General features: G+C 37.7%; 1 protein-coding gene across 1 annotated transcript; it reads left to right on the forward strand.

Annotated features, from left to right (window-relative positions):
- Nucleotides 1–9,793: 9,793 nt before the first annotated feature.
- LOC148654627 (podocan) lies at nt 9,794–13,496 on the forward strand. The gene is made up of 4 exons (XM_088647168.1): nt 9,794–9,877; nt 10,360–10,437; nt 10,606–11,353; nt 11,584–13,496. The coding sequence occupies exons 2-4, from the start codon at nt 10,371–10,373 to the stop codon at nt 12,668–12,670; spliced, it is 1,902 nt and encodes a 633-aa protein (XP_088503294.1). The 5' UTR covers nt 9,794–9,877; nt 10,360–10,370; the 3' UTR covers nt 12,671–13,496.
- The last annotated feature ends 6,806 nt before the right edge of the window (nt 13,497–20,302 follow it).

The following is a 20,302-nucleotide window of genomic DNA, read 5'->3' on the forward strand; positions in this document are numbered from 1 at the left end:
AGCAGCAGAGACTCACTGGGACATTGAGGTAATTGTCCGACGAGCCTTGATTGGGCAGACGGTACCTCCTCAGTGCCCTCAGGACAAGTTATTTGTCTCTAATCCCGTCAGATTGGCAGTTTTACAATGGGGACATGACTCCCGTTTCGCTGGACACCCTGGATTCCAGCGTACCTTGGATTTCATCTCCAGAGACTTCTGGTGGCCAACTATGGCCAAGGATGTAAGGAGTATGTCCAGGGCTGCTCTATCTGTTCCCAAATGAAGTCTTCCCGGATGAGGGCAGCGGGCCTTCTTCAACCCTTACCCATCCCGGACCGTCCTTGGACCCACCTCTCAGTAGATTTTATTACTGACCTTCCACCCAGCCATGGACACACGACTATTATGGTAGTAGTAGACCGTTTCTCCAAATCTGCTCATTTTATTCCCCTACCATCTTTACCTACAGCTCGAGAACTAGCAGAATTGTTCGTATTGCATATCTTCCGACTGCATGGCATCCCTAAGGATATTGTTTCAGATAGGGGCCCTCAGTTTGTCTCCCGATTTTGGAGGGCCTTCTGTAAGTCACTGGGCGCCTCAGTCTCACTTACCTCAGCTTATCACCCTCAGGCCAACGGTCAGACAGAACGCATAAATCAGGAACTGCTTTATGGCGCCGTCGTATCCCACCCAGACTTCGACGTGGTCAGTATGTTTGGTTGTCTACCCGTAACCTTCCTCTTAAGCAACCTTCTGGCAAGCTTGCTCCCAGGTACATTTGTCCTTTTCGTGTCCTCGCCCAGATTACCCCAGTAACTTACCGGCTGGCCTTGCCTCCTACCCTTCGGATCCACCTTACTTTCCATGTTTCCCTCCTTAAACCCTTTCACAGATCCACCCTGTCTAAACCGCAACACAGACCCCCACCGCCTCGAGTAATTGATGGACTCCCTGCTTACACGGTCAATAAAATCCTGGATTCCCGATGGTCTCGTGGATCCCTACAATATCTAGTCGATTGGAAAGGCTACGGTCTGGAGGAGCGCTCGTGGGTTCCGGAGAAGGATATTCTGGACCCCAACCTCATCCAAGACTTCCACCTTAACTTCCCGGATCGTCCCGCTAGGGTGTCAGGAGCCGCCCGTAGAGGGGGAGGTAATGTTACGATCCCTGCCTCCCGGCACCGGAGGAGGCAGAAGTAGGCGTAGCCCCTATCCATCAGTTCACCTATTAGTTTTCCTATTCACCACCACACCCCCATCTCATCCTACTTAAACACCTGTCTTTCCCTACCTCTTTGCTCAGTATTGGTTTTTCCTTTCGAGCTTCCTGGTTGCGCTACTCCTACTTCTACCCTGTGTTCGTCTTGGCTTTCGGTTTTCGGTTTTTCCCTTTGGACTTCGGCTTTTCGGATCTCGGCTTGGCTTGGTTACTTACGCTCTATTTCGGATCACTGGCTACCCCTGGATTATCGGATTGCTCTACTGACTACCACTTCGGATCACGCTTCGGCTTCGGTACTCGTTCCCTTTCGGATATCTGGCTTCCCCTGGACTCTCGGCCATTTCCTTCGATTACGGCTTGCTTTTGGATTACGGCTTGGCTTTGTTCGCTCCTGCAAGTGGGTTCACTCACTGGTTTCGGTCCCTCTTACCGAATCCTTAACACCGTAAGCATTTTCTGATCATTATTTTAGGAGGTAATGTAATTGGGCAGCACGGTGATGCAAGGGTTAGCTTCCCTGTCTCCTAGCACTGGGGCCCTTGGTTCAGTTCTAGACTCAATTACATCAGTTTCCTCCCATAGCCCAACAACATAATGGTAGGTTAATTAGCTTCTAGTGTAACTGGCCCTGTTATAAGTGTATGTGTGCCTGTGTCAATATGTTCCAATTTTTAACTTATTGGTAAAACGTCAATATTTTTTCTGTACGTTATGCGTGTTGTGTTTACAAAATCAAAATGTTTAATTAAAAAGTTTAAAAAATGCATTTTACACAAAGATTCTAAGATGACTGTACATAAAAGGTGTCAATAACTATCTAAACCCATAAATAACTATCTAACCCCGTCGTTGTTTAATGGATTTTAAAATCATGCAATTTAAGGTAGGGACACGCTATTTCTTATTTTTGATTTTTAAGTTTGACAGAATCAGTTTCCCATCGTGTCAAAGACTGTTACATTTTTATGTTTTTGGTATTTATTGAAGATGCTGTGATATATAAAAATAAAATGTCAATATAATTTACATAATATTACCTACTTTAAATGCATATTTGTTAAAGGAGAACTCGTCCCCTGAGCAGGATTAGTACCCCACCTTGTAGAATGTGAGTCACGCACTGAAGCCATTATGCCAACAAGCTGCTCAGCAGCTTAGGTTATAGCTGAAAAGGACAGGCAAAATGTTTCCATGTAATCAGTGAGTGAATGAGTCATATTAATGCAGAAGTTTACAAAGAAAGTGGAATACGGTAATAATTTGAGCTACAGTATATGAATGTAATTAAATCCTAAAATATCATTTTTAATTTTTTTAGATACGTGATTCCATATTATATCCCCTATTAGTCTAATTCTAAAAAGTATGCTTTGTTTGTATTCATAGAAAAGGTTCAAACAGGGAATACAGAGGGAGTTTCAGAAATTAAACAGAGGTGTGGCACACCCTGTCCCAAAAATAGACATTTAATAAATTGAAGGTTGTAAAAACAGTAACAAATCACCCCGTACAAAATACAATTTTAAAATACAAACAGTTTGAAATTATTAGTTGTTATTCATAATTAAACTTTGAACATGTTGTGATATTTAGAAATACTAACAAATTCAATATAGTGTCGAAAATAATTACTATTTTAGAAATAATTTTAAGCAATGTTTATTTGTTAAAAGAAAACTCACAGAGAGACCTGGGATCAAACCCCTGCCTCCAGCATGCCAGTCACATGTCAAAGCCATTACCCCAACGGGCCACTTGACAATTTAAGCTCTTGCTAAAAAGGGCGGGCAAAATGTTTCCAAGTAATCTCGGGTTAATGATGTTTACAGATGTTTACAAAGAAAGTGTACAATGGTAATAATTTAAACTATATGAATATAATTCAATCCTAAAATATCGTTATTACTTTCTTTAGATACGGTTCCATATTAATCAAATTATAAAAACGATGTGTTTTTTTACTGTGATTCATGCAAAAGGCTAAAACATTATAACTTTTTATAAAGTATATAAATTCAATATAGTAAGGAGGAGCACATAAAATGAAAGACTTTGATGCTTTAAATGTTTATGAAGAAAGTGGAATACTGGTGTGTATCTTTTATTTAAACTACAAAATACCAGCCATATAAGCGTATAGGCTTACATAATATGTTTATATTCCTAAATTAATATCCTTTATGACCTTCAGACATGTTATGCTCTTCTTATTTTTATGCTCAGCTACCAAAATGTCCCTTTTGTTGTAAAATTCCATATTAATATTGTAACGCTTACGGCCGACAGGCACTGTGTAAGAGCCGGCGTACCAGAGCGGGTGACGTCACCGCCCTTCCCTGTGATAGCAGGACCACAGCTACTGGGCTGTGGAGAGATCTCTCTTTAGCTCACGGGGCTAGGTCGCTGCAGAGAGACGCGGAAGTCCCGGGTTCGAGCCTCCAGTCGGGATGGGGCCGACCAGATGCGGCAAGGGCGCCCGCCTGAGCCCCCGTTGCGTTACATTGGTGTCAGAAGTGGGATGGGATAGCCCTTCGCCGGGGACGGCGATTTCAGCGGGGGAGAGTGTAACGCTTACGGCCGACAAGCACTGTGTGTAAGAGCCGGCGTACCAGAGCGGGTGACGTCACCGCCCTTCCCTGTGATAGCAGGACCACAGCTACTGGGCTGTGGAGAGATCTCTCTTTAGCTCACGGGGCTAGGTCGCTGCAGAGAGACGCGGAAGTCCCGGGTTCGAGCCCCGGACGGTGCAGGGGCCGACCTAATGCGGCAAGGGCGCCCGCCTGAGCCCCCGTTGCGTTACAATATTCAATATTAAGCAGATTTAAACATGCACAGTAAGGAGATTAAATGATGCAATCGTCATTTTGGCCAGCCAATACTGCGGTATTCAGCGCTAATCTGCAGATAATTTCACATAGTATGGGCATTTACAACGCATTTTGAGTGGTTGCATGTGTACAGTATATGATTGGAATTTTTTTTTTTAGTTGTTAACTGATTCAATGTTGAATATTTCAAATTCATATTAGAATTTATATGTTTATATGTTAGAACTAAGAGTTAGGACTTTAGCACCTAAAATAGAACCCTATGTTATATATACACAGTATATATAGTTCAGGTACGTCAGCATGTGTAGGCTGCAAAGTAACAAGTAATAGGTTTATTCCATGCTGTAAAGAGAAGAAAGAAAAAACAATGTTTAGGCCATGGGGCCTTCTTTACCGAAAGGTTGTGTTTTCTTTCTTCTCTTTTCTTCTCTTTGGTGAAAAGAGTAATAATCCAAGCACAGCGGTTTCAAATAAATATTTAAAAAATTACAACACACAGACAACAAACATACAACATGCTCTATTCACACATTTACAACCACAGAGTTCCAGAGGCCTACACAGAAAAATCCCAGACTGCTACCAAGTATTCAAACCCATAACTCCTACAAAGGCCAGAATAAGATAAAACTGCCTTCTAAACTAAATAAAATACAATCTATTAAACCTCTCTCTCTTTGTAAACCTGGATGACACCAAATAAATGGGAACCTGTCTCCCTATAGGGTAGTAAGCCAATTACTAGGAGAGGCTGTTTTTTAATCAAGGATTTCTTTACTCAGGAATTCAGAGTTCCTTAAAAACACAGAATACCAAGCTCTCTTAACAAGATTCAAATACAGTAGGTCCAATCTGGTCTTTACGGATGAACTGGACAAGGACCTATCACCTGACACACGTGATGACAGCAGCAACATTCCTACGAGCACTCAACTTGTCATTTAAACTAGGTTGGGACATCTTTAAATGAAACTTTCAACCTTTCAATCAGACTCCCAGTCTACAGTAATTCCCAATCACAGTAATCAGCTCTCTATTTAATTCTGTTCAGAATGCTGAATCTCTGCTCCGTCATTAGAGCTAAACCTTGAAAACTCACCAGCATCTCTTTATTTCGTCTGAGAGTCAGGTGTGCACTCACCTTTTAAATTTGGCCCGGCCTATCTACATTATAAACAGCCTGCATTCGATCCATTACTATTCCCTGATCATTCAGACAACCTCTAAAATGCTCTAAGTCCTATGTCTGGGCTTTGACTATATCTCCTGCTGCAGAACTGTTTTTCCAATTTTCCGCAGCATTACAGCACATGCTTTATGTTCTGTGTCCTCCCGTCTCCTATTTTCTCTGTTCTTCTTCTGTTCTGATCTGTTCCTCTGTGTCTCTACCAGAAGTGTCACTAGTGAGCACACTTTCTGTGGTGCTGCGGTAGAAGTTCATGAGCAGGTGCTTCCCCATACCGGATTTCTTTAGGCACTGCAGAAAGTGGACTTCCAGAGTAGTTGAAGTGTTGTGAGACCAAGCCAAATTGGTGGAGATCTGCAGTCCAAGGAATCTGAAGCAGCTGGCAGTTTCCATTGTTGTGCCCTTGATGTTGACTGGTACATGACTCCTTCTGGTCTCGTGACGTCCACATGCAGTAAGTTCTTTTGTTGACATGGCCCGTTTGTTATCAAGGCACCATCATGCTCCATCTCATTCCAACTCATCATTATTGCTGGTGAGCCCGATAACTGTAGTGTCATCAGTGAACTTAATAATGTGGTTGCTGCTGTGTATGGCTGTACAATCATAGATGAACATGGAGTATATCTTATGGCTGAGAAAGCTGCCTAGGTGGGCTCCAGGATCGCTGTAGAGGAGGCAACCATATTGTTCCAGTTTTCACCACCTGAAGTCTACATGTTAGGAAATGCAGTACACAGTTGCAGATTCCTGAGTTTTGGGACCAGCTGGGAGGGAACACTTGTGTTAAAGGCTGAGTTAAAATGTATAAACAGCATTCCAATATACAGTAGGTGCCCCACCTGTATAAATATCCTAGAGCAGTATGTAGTGCTGGAGATTATGGCATCATCAACTGACCCATTTGAGTGGTAAGCAACTGAAGTGGATTGAGGGAGTCTAGGATAGTGCAATTTATATAATGTATGACAAAACTAGACTTTCCAAGCACTTTGTGACCACTAAGTGAGTGCCACTGAGCAGCAATCATTCAAAAATGATACCTTACTCTTCCTGGGCAGTGGTAAAATTGTGGTTTTCTTAAAGTACTCTGGTATGACTGACAGGGAGAGAGAGAAGTTAAATATGTATGTACTGTATATACTATACAGGACCTGCACAGATTTTAAGGACATGAGGGGAGACACAATCTGGGACAGCTGCTTTGCAGGTTTTCGCCAACTTAAAGGCTTACACACCTCATGTTTAAAGAGCTGTAAAGTTCCCAGGTTCGTTAGGAGCCATGGTTGTAGACTTGGTGTTCTTGGCCTCAAAGTTGGAGTAAAAGGTGTTCAACCCATCTGACAGAGATGCATCAGCCGAGGAAATACCACTGGTGTTGAGGAAATAGCCTGAAAGCCTTACCACATACACCTAGAATAGCTCCAAGGTTGTTTTGCTTTTTTTGCCAAGTTTGAAACTGTTTTGCCCGTTTGAAAGCTTTCTTGAGGTCATATCTTGACTGTTTATACAGTTCCTGTCTCCTGATTAAAAGGCAACAGATTTATGGGAGTTTATGGGAAATGTCTTTGTTCATCCAAAGCTTCTGATTGGGGTATATCTAGATATTCTTGGCAGGAACACATCTGTCCATATACTGTACTTTACAGTAATTGATGTAGGATACAACCACCTCTGCATATTCATTCTGATCAGTAGAAGAATGTTTGAATATACATAAATCAGTCATTTCAAAACAGTCAATGAGTACCTGCTAGGCAGGTACAGTATGTCTGACCAACACTGCACAGTCTTTTCTGTAAGTAGCACGCTCTTTAACTTCTGTTTGTAAACTAGGAGTAAAAAGGAGCATAGAGACAGGGTCAGACTTTCCGAAATACGGATGTGAAATGGAGCAGTATGCTCCTCTAATGGTGGTGTAACAGTGAGACACTGTATTGTGGCCTGTAGTGAGAACAGAAAAAAGGAAGTACGGTACTACTTTTTTAAAATTACAGTGATTTATGTCCCCTGCCACTATAGAGAGAGTATCTGGATGCATATATGCAAATAATGCTGTACACCTCTCTGACTACAGTGTACACAGCAGTCATAACAAGAACCGAATACTCCCTCAGTAGGTAAAAAGGATGACACTTGATAATGAGGTATTCCAGATTAGATGAAGATGTTCAGAGTAATTCTATATCAGTACACCAAAGGTATTTAATCACGAAACACACTCCACCTCCTTTCTCTTTGCCATTAGAATAATTTATGGGGTCCATTCTGTATAGCATGAATCCAAAGGGTTCTACAGCAGTATTGGGGACATTACGTTTCAGCCAAGTGAAAGATGCATCAGTTGCTCACGTCACGCAGAGTGTTGATCTGACAGAGAAGTTAATCAATCTTACTGTTGAATTATTGAAACATTGACAAGCAGGATGCTGGGGAGTGGGGGCCAACAAGCACACATCTGTTGTCACGTTAAAACACTCCTTCTCTAATCCCACTTCCTCGTGTCCTTGTTTGCTCTGTGCTTGAAAAGGAAAGTCATATACTTTTGTTTCCATTGAAGTCAGATCCAAAGCTATAAATCTTAGGTCCAAGAATGTTTGTCTATCATAGGTAATTGCCTCATCTGTATTTTTTACACAATTAATGTGACATAACATAACATTAAAATAAACAACATAAATGAGAGAGCTACATGCAAGACTTCACCATGGAATGATGCCATCTTGCTTGATAAACTTACTATTTCTTCACCAGCAAAATAATTGAGATTTTGCCGCTGATTATTAATTATGTTACTGTCCAGCTGTGACCAGAAATGAAATCTCTAAGCAATGTCATTGTCTGATTGGCTTCAGTTGTCAGGGTATTATCAGACTGCTGCTGTTCAGGGAACCAATAGGTAGAATGGGAGGATCCTTATTCGTAGCCATGAATCCTGTAGAATGTAGAGTAGCACAGGGACAATATCCAAAACACGTAATCCAGGGGCTTGGTTGATTGGTAAAGAAATGAGTCAGGTAATCAGGGAAATCCGAGAAACACAATCCAAAAAATGAAATCCAAAGATCATGGTCGAAAAAGGCAAGAGCAAAGATTAGGAACTGGGAGATCAGTCAAAAAGGTTGAAACGCACACAAGAGAATACTTCTCAGCAGTAAGCATGGGTTGGTGCATAGGGGAACTTTAAATACAGAAGGGAAAGGGACATGGTTGGATAATTGGTCCAGGAATGAGAATTTGTTGAATCAGTGCATGTGCATGTGAGAATCTGATGGGCTCAGTTAGGAATGAGATCGTGAAACAGAGGGTTTTGGAATGTAACGGCATTTGCAAGGGAAAGTGCAGGGCATGACAGCTGCTCAATAACAACCACTGGAAATTGCCAGTAACCTGCAAAACAAGAGTGCCATTAATGCGATCAAATCACTCCTCTAAACTTCTAACTTTCCTGAATGCTCAAACGGGCTTGCAATGTAAAATGTGCCAGACGGTTTGACTGCAAGCTCAGATGAAAAACAATAACCATTTCCAAATTGAAGGAGTAGTGCATTTTTAATAGAAATTGTACATACTGTATGTTAGGAAAGACCCATTCAAGAGGCTTCAGATTTCTTCAGGAAGTCATCAAGAAGCAGAAACCCATCTACCAACATACAGTAATGCAGGTGATTTAGTATTTAGAGATTTTATAGTTTGAAACATGCATTTTGCAAAATAAAGGCTAAGTAAAATAGCAGTGGCTCAGAAAAGTACATACAGTACATACATGCATATACTGTACTCTCTGTGTAGAATAAATACATTTTGCAATGCTCTTATCCAATATTAATTACCCTTAAGATGGAATCCTTTCCAAGTTTTAGTTTAAAACATTGTAACTGGGTCTGTAATTCAATATTTTAAGAGCAATTTCCAAGTTCTTTCAAAAAGCCATTAGGCACATTTGTTTGACAGGGATAATATCTGATGACAATCAATTAATGAAAACTAACCATACAAATTATAATAAGGATTTATAACTAGGGTACAGAAGTCAAAATAATAGTTTTAAAATAATTAGCATGGAATTTTAGTCTCTAAAACTCTAAGTCAGTTTTGTTAGAAATGTACTCTATAAAGTCAGGACAATGGGACAGGAGTTGAAACCCAATTTTGATTTTGCATTTGGAATATGTTTTAGTTTTTTACCTGAGTGATTGTAACCTGTATCTAATAGAGACTTAAGAAAAACACGAATTATCACTTTCACATGACTACACATTTGTAGACTGATACACTATTGTTAGGTGGGGAAACTTTAGACTCTGAAACATGCCACACTTCCCCATCAAAATAACATCAGACTGCAATACAACAGTTTAACTGCAAGTGTCTAAGTGCTAAGGTGAATATAACTCCTTAAAAGGTCACTTTTGCCTTTTGTGAATTTTTTATCTCAGGATGGTATTGTTGATCTTAGAGATTTTTCTTCTTCGTTGTTTACCTGTGAAAATTCCATTAATGAATTAGAAATTTACAGGATAATAACAGCTCTTTCCTTGGCTCACCCATTTAGTTTGCATGGGTCATTGGATGAACACACAGGGCAGTGAAGCAGCAGAGATACGTTTAGGATATACAGGATACTGAACACTTAAAAAATAACATCAAGGTAAGACATTTCTTTTGGAAATTTGGGATGGTTTTCACATTTTCATGGAAGTTCTAATACTTTTGGATCCTGGCACACATTTGCTTTGCCATTTCCTGAAATACATGTTTAAACATTTAAGAAAGCAAATCAGCAAGGAATAATGTACTTCAAATAGACAAATTAATTATTAACTGAATTTACTTTCTTTTACGTTTATAAAAATGCATTAAGTTTAAATGTGGAAATGGTTAGGCTCTGGGGTGAAGAAAGGAAGTTTTACCTGGAAATTTGTCATTAACTTATCATTTCATTATGGAACATAAAAAAAATCCAGAGTAGACCATTAAATATTTTAAATTAATAATTGTTTAAATTACCTGATTATTTTTTATTGAAATAAAATATGTTTAAATTAATCCTTGGCATCACATTTTATTAACCTTTATGATAATGCCAAAAAAACAATACACTTTTGCATCTTATTTTCTTCACTCTTTCAGATCCAAGAAAAATGGGACCTTATGCATTCATGTTTTGGGTTTTTATTTGTCCTGCCATTTCACGTGTGCTTAAATCCAGTAAGTATTTAGACATAAAAGAAAGTTATTTCATTTTCAGTTTTTTCACTGTCAAGTTATTAGAAGGAGAAGGAAATCTCTGGACTTGAAAACAATAAAAATATTTTATGATATTTAGAATTTACCATTCACATGTGAAAAAAAATTACAATACTTTTGTTTTCCTAGGTTTGATAACAGAGGATATCTGGAGTAATGTTCCAATGGATGTTTTACCTTCTAACCTGACAGCAGAAAGTTTGAGAGAGTTTCCTTTGTCCTTGGTAGCAGAAAGCCAAGAACAAGAGAGAGAAGGGACAGACCAAGGAGGACATTCATTAGAGGCAAATGAAAACAACAGAACTCTTCTAGAACCTGGAATATTTCACATAAAAAGTAACATTTCAGGTGGAAGTAATGTTTCATTTGCATCTAAGGAGCTGGAATCCGAAGTCACCCTTACCTTTAATCCAGTGAAGAGTGATATTACTAAAACTATGAGGTTGCTAAACGGATCAACACAGTCTACAAAAATCATGCACCATAACCTCACCTTTTCTTTCAACATGACATCAAATACAACATCTTCCCAGAGGGAAGGTAAAGAGCACATTGCTAGTGCTTCCGGAAGGGAGCTAATCCCAACTACAACGAAGATCAATGACTCTGACAAACATGACCAGCACTCTGAAGAACAAAAAACAAAGAAACTGAATCGAAAATTAAAATCTAAAAAGGGAGAGCAATCCTCCCCCAGTGACGACAAAACAAATGGTAACACATTTTTGCACTTGAAAAAAGTTAAGAAATCAAAAAAGAACCAAATGATCCACAGAAAAGGATATAAAAAAGTGAACAAAAAGAAGAAACAAAAGGCACAATATTTTCCATACTTTAAAGATGATTATTGTCCTCAAGAATGTGCTTGTTATGGAAGGTAAGATTTCTTGATATTTGACCAATAGCTATAAGAGAACTACTGTATAACACTTCATGTCAGTATTTGTATACACATTGCTACTTCTATTATGAGATTTCAGTGTTGTCATTTCTTGCATTCTTTACTTCTGAAAGTCTGTTGAAGCATTCATACTTAATCTAAAAACATTTAATTAATGTATGCTATTTTTGTTTAATTTTAGAAATGTTTGTTCTTTTCTTTTTCAGAGTGGTCCAATGCTCTGACAAGGGGGTAGATAAGATTCCTTATGGCATTCCATATAATGCTAGATACATGCTTCTCATGAACAACAAGATAGACATCATTCAGCTGGATTTGTTAAATGAATACCTCTCTCTTGAATTTTTGGTTCTCAACAACAACCGCTTGACTGATAGCTCCATTGAAGGAGCTTTTGAGGGAATGGAGAAACTGAAAAGGCTTTATATTGAGCAGAACCTCCTGTCCAGCATCCCTACAGATCTTCCCAGAACCTTGGAGGAGCTGAGACTGAATGGAAACAACATTAGTGTCATGTCAGAGCAAGTATGGTTCAGTTGTAAAAACTTGCACATTGTTAGCCTCAACAATAACAGCCTGTCAAATGAGTCTATTCCTGATGGTGTTTTTGGCTCCTTGACTAATTTACACACTCTGAGTATCAACAACAACTATCTGACAGATACGCCTTACAAACTCCCCTCTAACCTCAAAGAACTGTATCTGAAAGGAAATCAAATAGAAAGAATTTTGAGCCAAATGTTTACAGATTACTCTGATCTGCTTTACCTTGATCTAAGCAACAACCAACTCGTCAGCAAAGGAATAGATGAAAATTCTTTCTGCTACATGGCTAAACTTGAAAACCTTAATCTTGGGGGAAACTTTCTTAATCAGATCCCAAAGCATTTTCCAAGTGCCTTAAAGACCCTGAATCTTGAGGGGAATAGAATAACATCAGTAAATAAAGATGCTTTCTTAAAGATGACAAACCTGGAGCAGCTTGGGCTTTCTAAGAATAAGATTGTCAAGGTCGCAGCTGGAGCTTTTAAAAGGATATCTGCATTGCACCATCTAGATATTAGTTACAACAATCTCCATGAAGTCCCCAGACAACTTCCAGCTACACTACACTCAGTGGCTCTAAATAATAATAAGATTCACTTTATCCCCAGGAACTCATTTTGTGGAAACAAGAATTTTCTGAGTAATTTAGTCCTTGTCCATTTAGAGCACAATCATATTGACATGGGAAACATTAATACTAATGCATTCAGGTGTATTAGAGGTTTTCAGATAGTCCATTTCTACTAAATATCCTACTGTATTAGGTGTGGAATACTGTGTAATAATACCTATTGAAATGTGGTTGTTTACACTAATTTAATTTTACATTCTTCATATCTGGCTTTGGAGAAATTCATCCATTGTTCTTTATTCCTTTGACAAAAGAATAAAAAATAACATCAAGTCAACTACAATACTTGCCTAGATCTCATGTACATTCTTTCATTGTGTCGGCATTTATCAACAGTTATTCAATGCATTGACAAATGTGAGTAATCTTTTCCCTATAAGAAAGTAACCTTTTTTCACTGTCATTTATCTGATATCTCTTGCAAGGTTCCAATCTCCCTCCCCCCACAGTCTGATCATTTTCTTGTGTAGTGGATTTAACTCATAAGTTGTTGGGGCTGTATGGCTGGGTTATCAGTTGAGCATACTGTAAATTAATGGTGTAAATAAGGAGTGCAACATTCCAATCTATACAGTACTGTATACAGTGTAGTTGTTTTGCTTCTTCAAACATATTGTACAGTACAAAATATTTCATTTTAATTCAACAGCTTCATTCATTTAGCAATATCTTTAATTTTAATTATAAAAAATGCATCACAGACTTCTTGTAAAAGATCAGAGACTTGTACAAGATATGTTTAGCAGGCTTCCCTTAGCCTGCTTTAATATTCTTTACTTGGGGGTGGAGCGGTGGCTCTGTGGCTAAGGATCTGCACCTGTGGTTGGAAGGTTGCCAGTTCAAATCCCACAGCTAGCAGAGGAATACAAAAGAGAAATGTATTTAAATATCAGAACTTGCATTTTGCTTTCTTTATTTGATTTCTGCCACACATAAGCATGCACATACAGGTACACTTAAAGTACTGTACTGTATGTCAACTGTATGTACTAACCTTGAGGCACTTTGGAAAGCATGACTTCTATGACTGATATCATGTACCTTGACCTGTATCTCTGATTCACAATTGCATCAGTATTGTGATTGCCTTAGATATTAAAGTTTCTTTCTTCAAATTTTCAGGAATATGGATCTTAAATCTATAAATATAAATAAACCTATAATAGAATGTTAAGTAATTCTCCTTCCATGTGAGGATCCACAAGTTTATTTAAATGATTTCTGAAAATATTGAAATTATTTCTAGATATGAAGATGTACCCAGGACATTTTATGACCAACTGTATACCACAAATGCAACCAATAGTCACAGAGCCATTCTGAAAATTTCAATAAAGAAATCAAACGCCATTCTGAAAATGTCAATAAAAAAATCAAACGATAACAACAGATCTTTTACTACTTTCTCTGATGTTTGGTCAACTGTTGATTGATGATATCATGCCAAGATCTCACCTGGTGACATGTTTTTGACCTTTCAGGAAGAGTTTGTGTATATTGTTTCTGCAGTGATTTCTGTTTATAATTATTATATTGTTAGCCTGACATAAACCATTTAACTATCATGTCCTTCACAACCTATGTACTGTACTGTTTATGTTGTTGTAATAATACAGAAATGGAACTTCTTCCCAAATTATATTCAGACCCACACTGTACATAACACAGGCAATAAAAGAAAATATTTGCATAGTACAGTATGTACTAATTGAATAGACTGAAATGATCTTTTTATGTTTTTTTTTTCATGTTTTTCTTGCCATAACTAAAAACCGACATTGAAAAAATGTTGGACCCCCAAAGACCACAAAATTATGAAATAACCTTTTAATTAACCTATAAAATAAATTCAGCTCGTTAGGACCACTTTTTAAACCTGAGTTATATTGCAGGTATTATTTTTTAAAAAATAACAAAATTGTGCCTGATTCCCCGGTTTTTGTTCAAACTCAAGAATAGCTCTTAACAACAGGCAAATTGATTTCGATTTTCTTTGTGTGTGACAAAGGAGTCTGTCACGGGGTACAGATAGCACAGAAAATACAACATTCATACACCTTCTATTGAGTGGTTGCTAGATTAGTTCCTGAGGTTGCACACTCAGGACTTGACTAGTAACTACTATTACTTAATTTCATATACATTCACGTACATAAACATACCTAATTATTATTAACTATAATTATTATTATCCTCAGCCTAAGAGTTTGGTTGGTTGTTGGTGGTTAGGTAGTGTCATAGAGAGTGGGAGTGGGAGTGGGAGTGGGAGTGACCTTTATTTGAATAATTAGTTTTTGGTTCTTTTTTTTTTTGGGGGGGGGGGGTTGTTTTCTGGTGTGGGGGACTGGGAGCACTGTAAATAGACTGCACTTGTTTGCTAGGGTGCTTTTGTGGCGGAGCCAGTTTGAGATAAAATTGACCTACTTTGGCCTTGCTCAGGCCATTGTGTGACATTTTGGTGACAGCGGTGGGATGGCCAGCTGTAAGGCAGTGCATCCTGTGAGGAGAAGGAGAGGCCTATTTTTAACCTATTTTTTATTCTCTTAAATAGTTGAGAGACATTTTTTTGTATCAACCAATTATTGTTATTAGTAGTAGTAGTAGTGGTGGTGGTGAAATTTACAATGAACTAGTCCTTTAAAAGCAATACCCTCAACATGCTTTTCAAGACATGGAAAGCAAATTTCAACCTTGTGCTCCAAGATGACAGAAGGTATATTTTGACAGTTGTTCTACCCATTAAGCACCGCACAATAAAGACATAACTTATTATATTTAATTAATAAATGCTAGAGTTAATAGACACTAAATAATATAAAAAAGGCTGATGATAGAGGGAACACACAGGAAGATGCCCTCTTACATTTCCAAAATAATTCAAACCAGATCATTGCTAAAATTAATTTGAGAGCTATTTTAAGTTCAAAGTTTATTTATCAAATGTACATCAATACAGCATACAGCAGTAATTGCTGGCAAGAAATATTTTTTTTTTGCAAGCACACCGGAGGAAATAGAATAAAAATTACATGAGTTAAAAGTCCTAAAATAAAATTACTGTACATAATAAATAACATAATAAGGATTAAATAAAATAAAATAAGATAGAACAAAGTAAAACTCAATATGAATAGAACTGCTATGTGTCCAAGGTGTATACAGTGTATTATGTCCAAAAAGTGCAATATACAATATGCCAAATCCAATGAAAATAATACATGTCCATGTGACCCTGACCATTTATCGGATTTGCTGATAGTGACTGCAGCTTGGCTGTTTAGAAGTATTATTGCCTGGAAGTAGAAGCTATTCCATAATCTGTTGGTCTTTGACTGAATGCTTCGATACCGTTTGCCAGACAGTAGCAGAGAAACCGGTTTATGACTAGGATGACTGGGATCCTTGAGAATTTATCTGGCCTTCTTTAGACATCTGAGTAGATGTCCTGGATGTTTGGTAGTTCACAGCAGGTAATGAGCTGGGCTGACTTCACCACCCTCTGCAGTACTTTGTGCTCCAGGATGGAGCAGCTCCCATACCAGGCAGTGATGCAGCCAGTCAGGATACTCTCAATAGTGTACCTGTAGAAGTTAGCCAGGATATACAGTATAACGGGATTACATTTCTAAAATATTGGGTTTATTTTGACATTTTTAAGACATTAGAAAATTAGAATAAAATGTGTTTTCATGAAGGTATTATACATGAATGAGAAATACAATTTCTCAGAAAGAAAGGTACAGTACTAACTTTTAAAATGGCTTTTCTTTTTTTTATTTGTAAGCAAAGCACAAATTAATGTTTATTGATGAAGTCTTTATTAACCCAAAAAACACTGCAAGATAATACAAAATGCAAAAGTGGGCTAAACAATAACCTCCTATTTCTTATGTTCCATAAACTCTATTTAATAATGTAACATTGAAATTACTTTATTTATTATACACCTGCAAGTTTATAATAAGTGTTCTGTGGTTTTAGACAAACATCCAGTGATAACTATAAGATTAAAGAAAATGTTTAAGTATATAGCGTGTTTGTGAGATATATTTATCCTGCCAGTCTTCACACACTGATTAGAATTAATTATTTTATTAAGATATATACAGTATCCTCAGCTGCACAGATCCATCAGGAACTGTTTTCTTATATTATCCACTAGATGTCACTGCTGCACCACAAAGGCTGATGGGGGAATAATTAAAAAAATACTGTACCTCGACAAAACAAAAACCCTGTAGTTTTAAAAAGTGTTGTGCTGTTTTTTTCATGTAAATTTAAACATTTACTTATGACTTTTTGGCAGCCTTTATGAGGACTGTATTCATGCAGGGTGTCTATCCTATAACAAATAATACTTTTGTTATAGGTTTTTTAAAAATAAACTAATAGAGGAAATGGAAAATGCTGAATCATTCAGATTTTTCAAAGAGCAAAAGTTAGAAGGTAAATTACATCCAGGAAGTAACAAAGACATTTCAGAAAATAAGAGCTTTCTTGAAGCAATAAATGTGAGTCACTGAAATATAACGTACAGTTTTTTTTTATCTTTTTTTCCCATATCATCTTTTTCTTGGAGGAAAACAATTAGACAGATAAAAGGCAAAAGCTGTTTGCAAGACTTAGCTTTTAAACTATGTAAATACCTCACACTGGCTCACACATGTGAGGATCTAGAAATGTGTACAAGTGGTTGTATAATTGAGCAACTCACTGGTTTCCAAAGTCTGATGAGGAGGGCTGTAAAAAGAACCTGTGAGCTCCTGTTTCCATTTGAGGGAAAATATTTACTAAAAGACTGTGAGCAGAAAGAAAATACTGGCTACATGTGTTCAGCTGGTGAAGTGTGCTGTAAATTCCATTTATCATTCTTAAGTGTTACTCAGCAGAGTTATTCAGCAACGTGGCACAAAAAGGCACAGTAGACCTGAGGAGGCTGGAACAGAGTTTCTGAATGTAAACTTCAAAATGCTTCAGAAATACTATTTTTGGTACATTGGTAGTTCACCAATGATACCCTAAGGTCCAGTAGGACCTTACTGACCCCATCCTCCAGTCAAAATTCAAAGTATACCTGCAGCCACTTATTCTTTCCTTCTTTTTTGTGAACCTAAGTATGCTACACTTCCACTCTCCTTTCGTCTGGGCATTTCAGATGTTATCTCCTGATGTTTCTGCTTCTGATAAACGTTGGTGCCGACTGGCAGGTGTTTCTCGTAACATACCACATTATATGCAGACGTTAAAAAATCTCAAATTGGGCTGCAGCTTTTGGAGTCCAGAGATCCTGAGGAATGTCTCCTTGGCTGCTGTAATCTCCATAGGCCCCTAGGGCATGCTCTCGTCCTGTCTGATATTCAGGAACTGCTCTTAACTCCTTCTAGACTGGGAGTGCTGAACTGCAACTTTACTAGATTTTGTATTCATTGATACTCCGTTCAAGATCATGTTGTTCGGTGTAATCAACTCTCTGTCAGTCTCTGGTACTGTACAGTATGTGAAAAAGTAAAGTTGCTTGCAGGCTGATTTCCAAAGCATGTTGCTCAGCAACAGCATCTTCCTATCTTCATTAAGCTAAAGTTTAAATTGAAAGCTAGCAAATGACAGTATACTGTAGGTACAAAAAAAGTTAACATACACATTTCCTGTATGGTATAGCAAATGCCTTTAACAGATTAATTTGAAATAAATGTATACTTTAGTTTTTCTTTACAACTACAGTATGTAAATATCTTAAACAGCTAAAACTACCTTATTGCATACTGCAAAAGACTCAAGTGTTTTCAAATTTCTGGACATTTAAATGAAAACTGCAGTAAGGTTTTCTACAAACCATTGGTTTCTGTAAGATTCTAGACTCCAACAATGACACAAAGCTATTGAGTGCTTTTCCTTGACATTTTCTCTTTTTTCTTCCACAGCATTCCAAAAATTACACATCACAAGACAGAAGTATAAGCCTGACAAAGATTAGAATTGTATACATTTGCAGTTCAACTAGAGGCAATAATATGGTTCTTAATGTGAAATATGTGGGGGGAGGGGAGAAGAATGTTCAGCTATTTTTTCTCTTTCTCTGTGGTTTGAGAAACTAATTACTGGGATACTAATTACTAGGCATAACAAATCCCTAGAAAGGACACTTTTCTCACTTTCTCACTTCACTGTGATGATGCAAACATGCTGCAGGAGTTATGAACAACTCAATACTTTATTATATTCTAGCTTTATTATTAAAACATTTTCTTAGGCCTGCTTTTGAACTTTGGTTACGGAATGATTATTTAAATTGTTCATAGAAAGCAACAAAATACAACAATGAAAGGAAAGAAGTCGCTTTGTGGTCTCTGTGGCAGATAGCCAGCAATCTGTTTGACCAGACTGTTTGCTAAGATCCTACATTCATATCTCTGTCACAGGTACAGGTACACATCCATGTACCAGACTCACATGACACAAATAAAAGTCACTCAGTCAAAAGACAATTTGAAAGCCTTCATTTGAACTCTTCTGGGAGCCCAGGTGAATTACATAATCATAAAAGGATGATTTGAGGAGCTTTGCTACACGCTGCAGAGGGATATCATTGGTTGAGGATTTGACATTCCCAGCTTGTTTACAGAAATTAATAAGAATTTCATTGGGAGATAAAATTATTTCTCTCTTATTATCACCAGTGGAGATAAGACATTTCACATATGTGATGGGTGGCACAGTGGTTAGCATTACTCTCAGTTCTAGAGCCCTGGGTTCATTTCCTGAGATGTTATGTGTGTGGAGGTTTGCATGTTTTCTCCAAGTTCATGTGGCTTTCCTCCTAGTGATCCAGTTTCCTTCCACAGTGCGAAGTCAAGCTGGCAGGTTAATTGGCTTCTGGGAAAAGTGGTCCTGGTTTGAGTGTGTGTGTGTTTGTGTCTGTGTGTGCCCTGCAATGGAATGGCATCCTGACCACTGTCTCCTGCCTTGCACCCAATGCTTCCCAGGATAGGCTCTGGGACACTTTGAATTGTGGGTCACCCTGAATTGGATAAGCAGTTATTGAAAATGATATGATGTAATGAAGTATGACATACTTGACCATAAATGGTCATTGTGGTTTACAAGATACTAAAAGCTGAAATAATGTGAACATAATAGTGATAATCTGCGATGCTGCATGTAAAAGCCCTACTGTGTTTATTGAATGATATTGTATGCTTGTTTTTTTGGACTACCATGATTAACTTTAAATATGATTGAATTGTCTTGGTTTGGATTTTGAAATCCTAATGGCAGCAAATGTTTAGCTATTGAGAGTCATCTAATGTTTAATGCATTGTGAACATGAGTGTTGCTGCTACTGTATGAACGGTCATGGACATTTCTGAAACAGCCATCTGTTGTTTAGTAAGTTAGGGATAGACATCAACATAGACATAAAACCTACATTAATTTCTTTTAACTTTAACTGAGCTCAATAGCAAATACATTGTTCAAGATACTAGAGAAGGTTTCTCATGTTTGAGCATTGCTCTCTGTTTATAACATCAATAATATCTTGATTATATTTTTTCTTATAATTGTTTCCAATGTCCAATTACCAGAATCAAAGTCCCACTTTTTCATGAATTATGATTTTTTAAACACTACAACAAAAAGAAATGGTATGATAGTGAGGTAAACTCTTAGGAAATACAATTTAAGCAACATTTTGGATGACATGCATCTTGCTTAAGAATAAAAAGTTTAACTTTTTTTGAGTAATATGG

Source organism: Lepisosteus platostomus, chromosome 9 (genome assembly GCF_059453375.1).
Source record: "Lepisosteus platostomus isolate fLepPlt1 chromosome 9, fLepPlt1.hap1, whole genome shotgun sequence".
Lineage (NCBI taxonomy): Eukaryota > Metazoa > Chordata > Actinopteri > Semionotiformes > Lepisosteidae > Lepisosteus > Lepisosteus platostomus.

Excerpts from the sequence above, each read along its gene's own strand:
- LOC148654627 (XM_088647168.1), top strand. The coding sequence starts at position 10,371 with ATGGGACCTTATGCATTCATGTTTTGGGTTTTTATTTGTCCTGCCATT. Across the intron at positions 10,438-10,605 it reads TTCACGTGTGCTTAAATCCA|GTTTGATAACAGAGGATATC; the intron begins GTAAGTATTTAG and ends TTGTTTTCCTAG. Across the intron at positions 11,354-11,583 it reads GAATGTGCTTGTTATGGAAG|AGTGGTCCAATGCTCTGACA; the intron begins GTAAGATTTCTT and ends TTTCTTTTTCAG.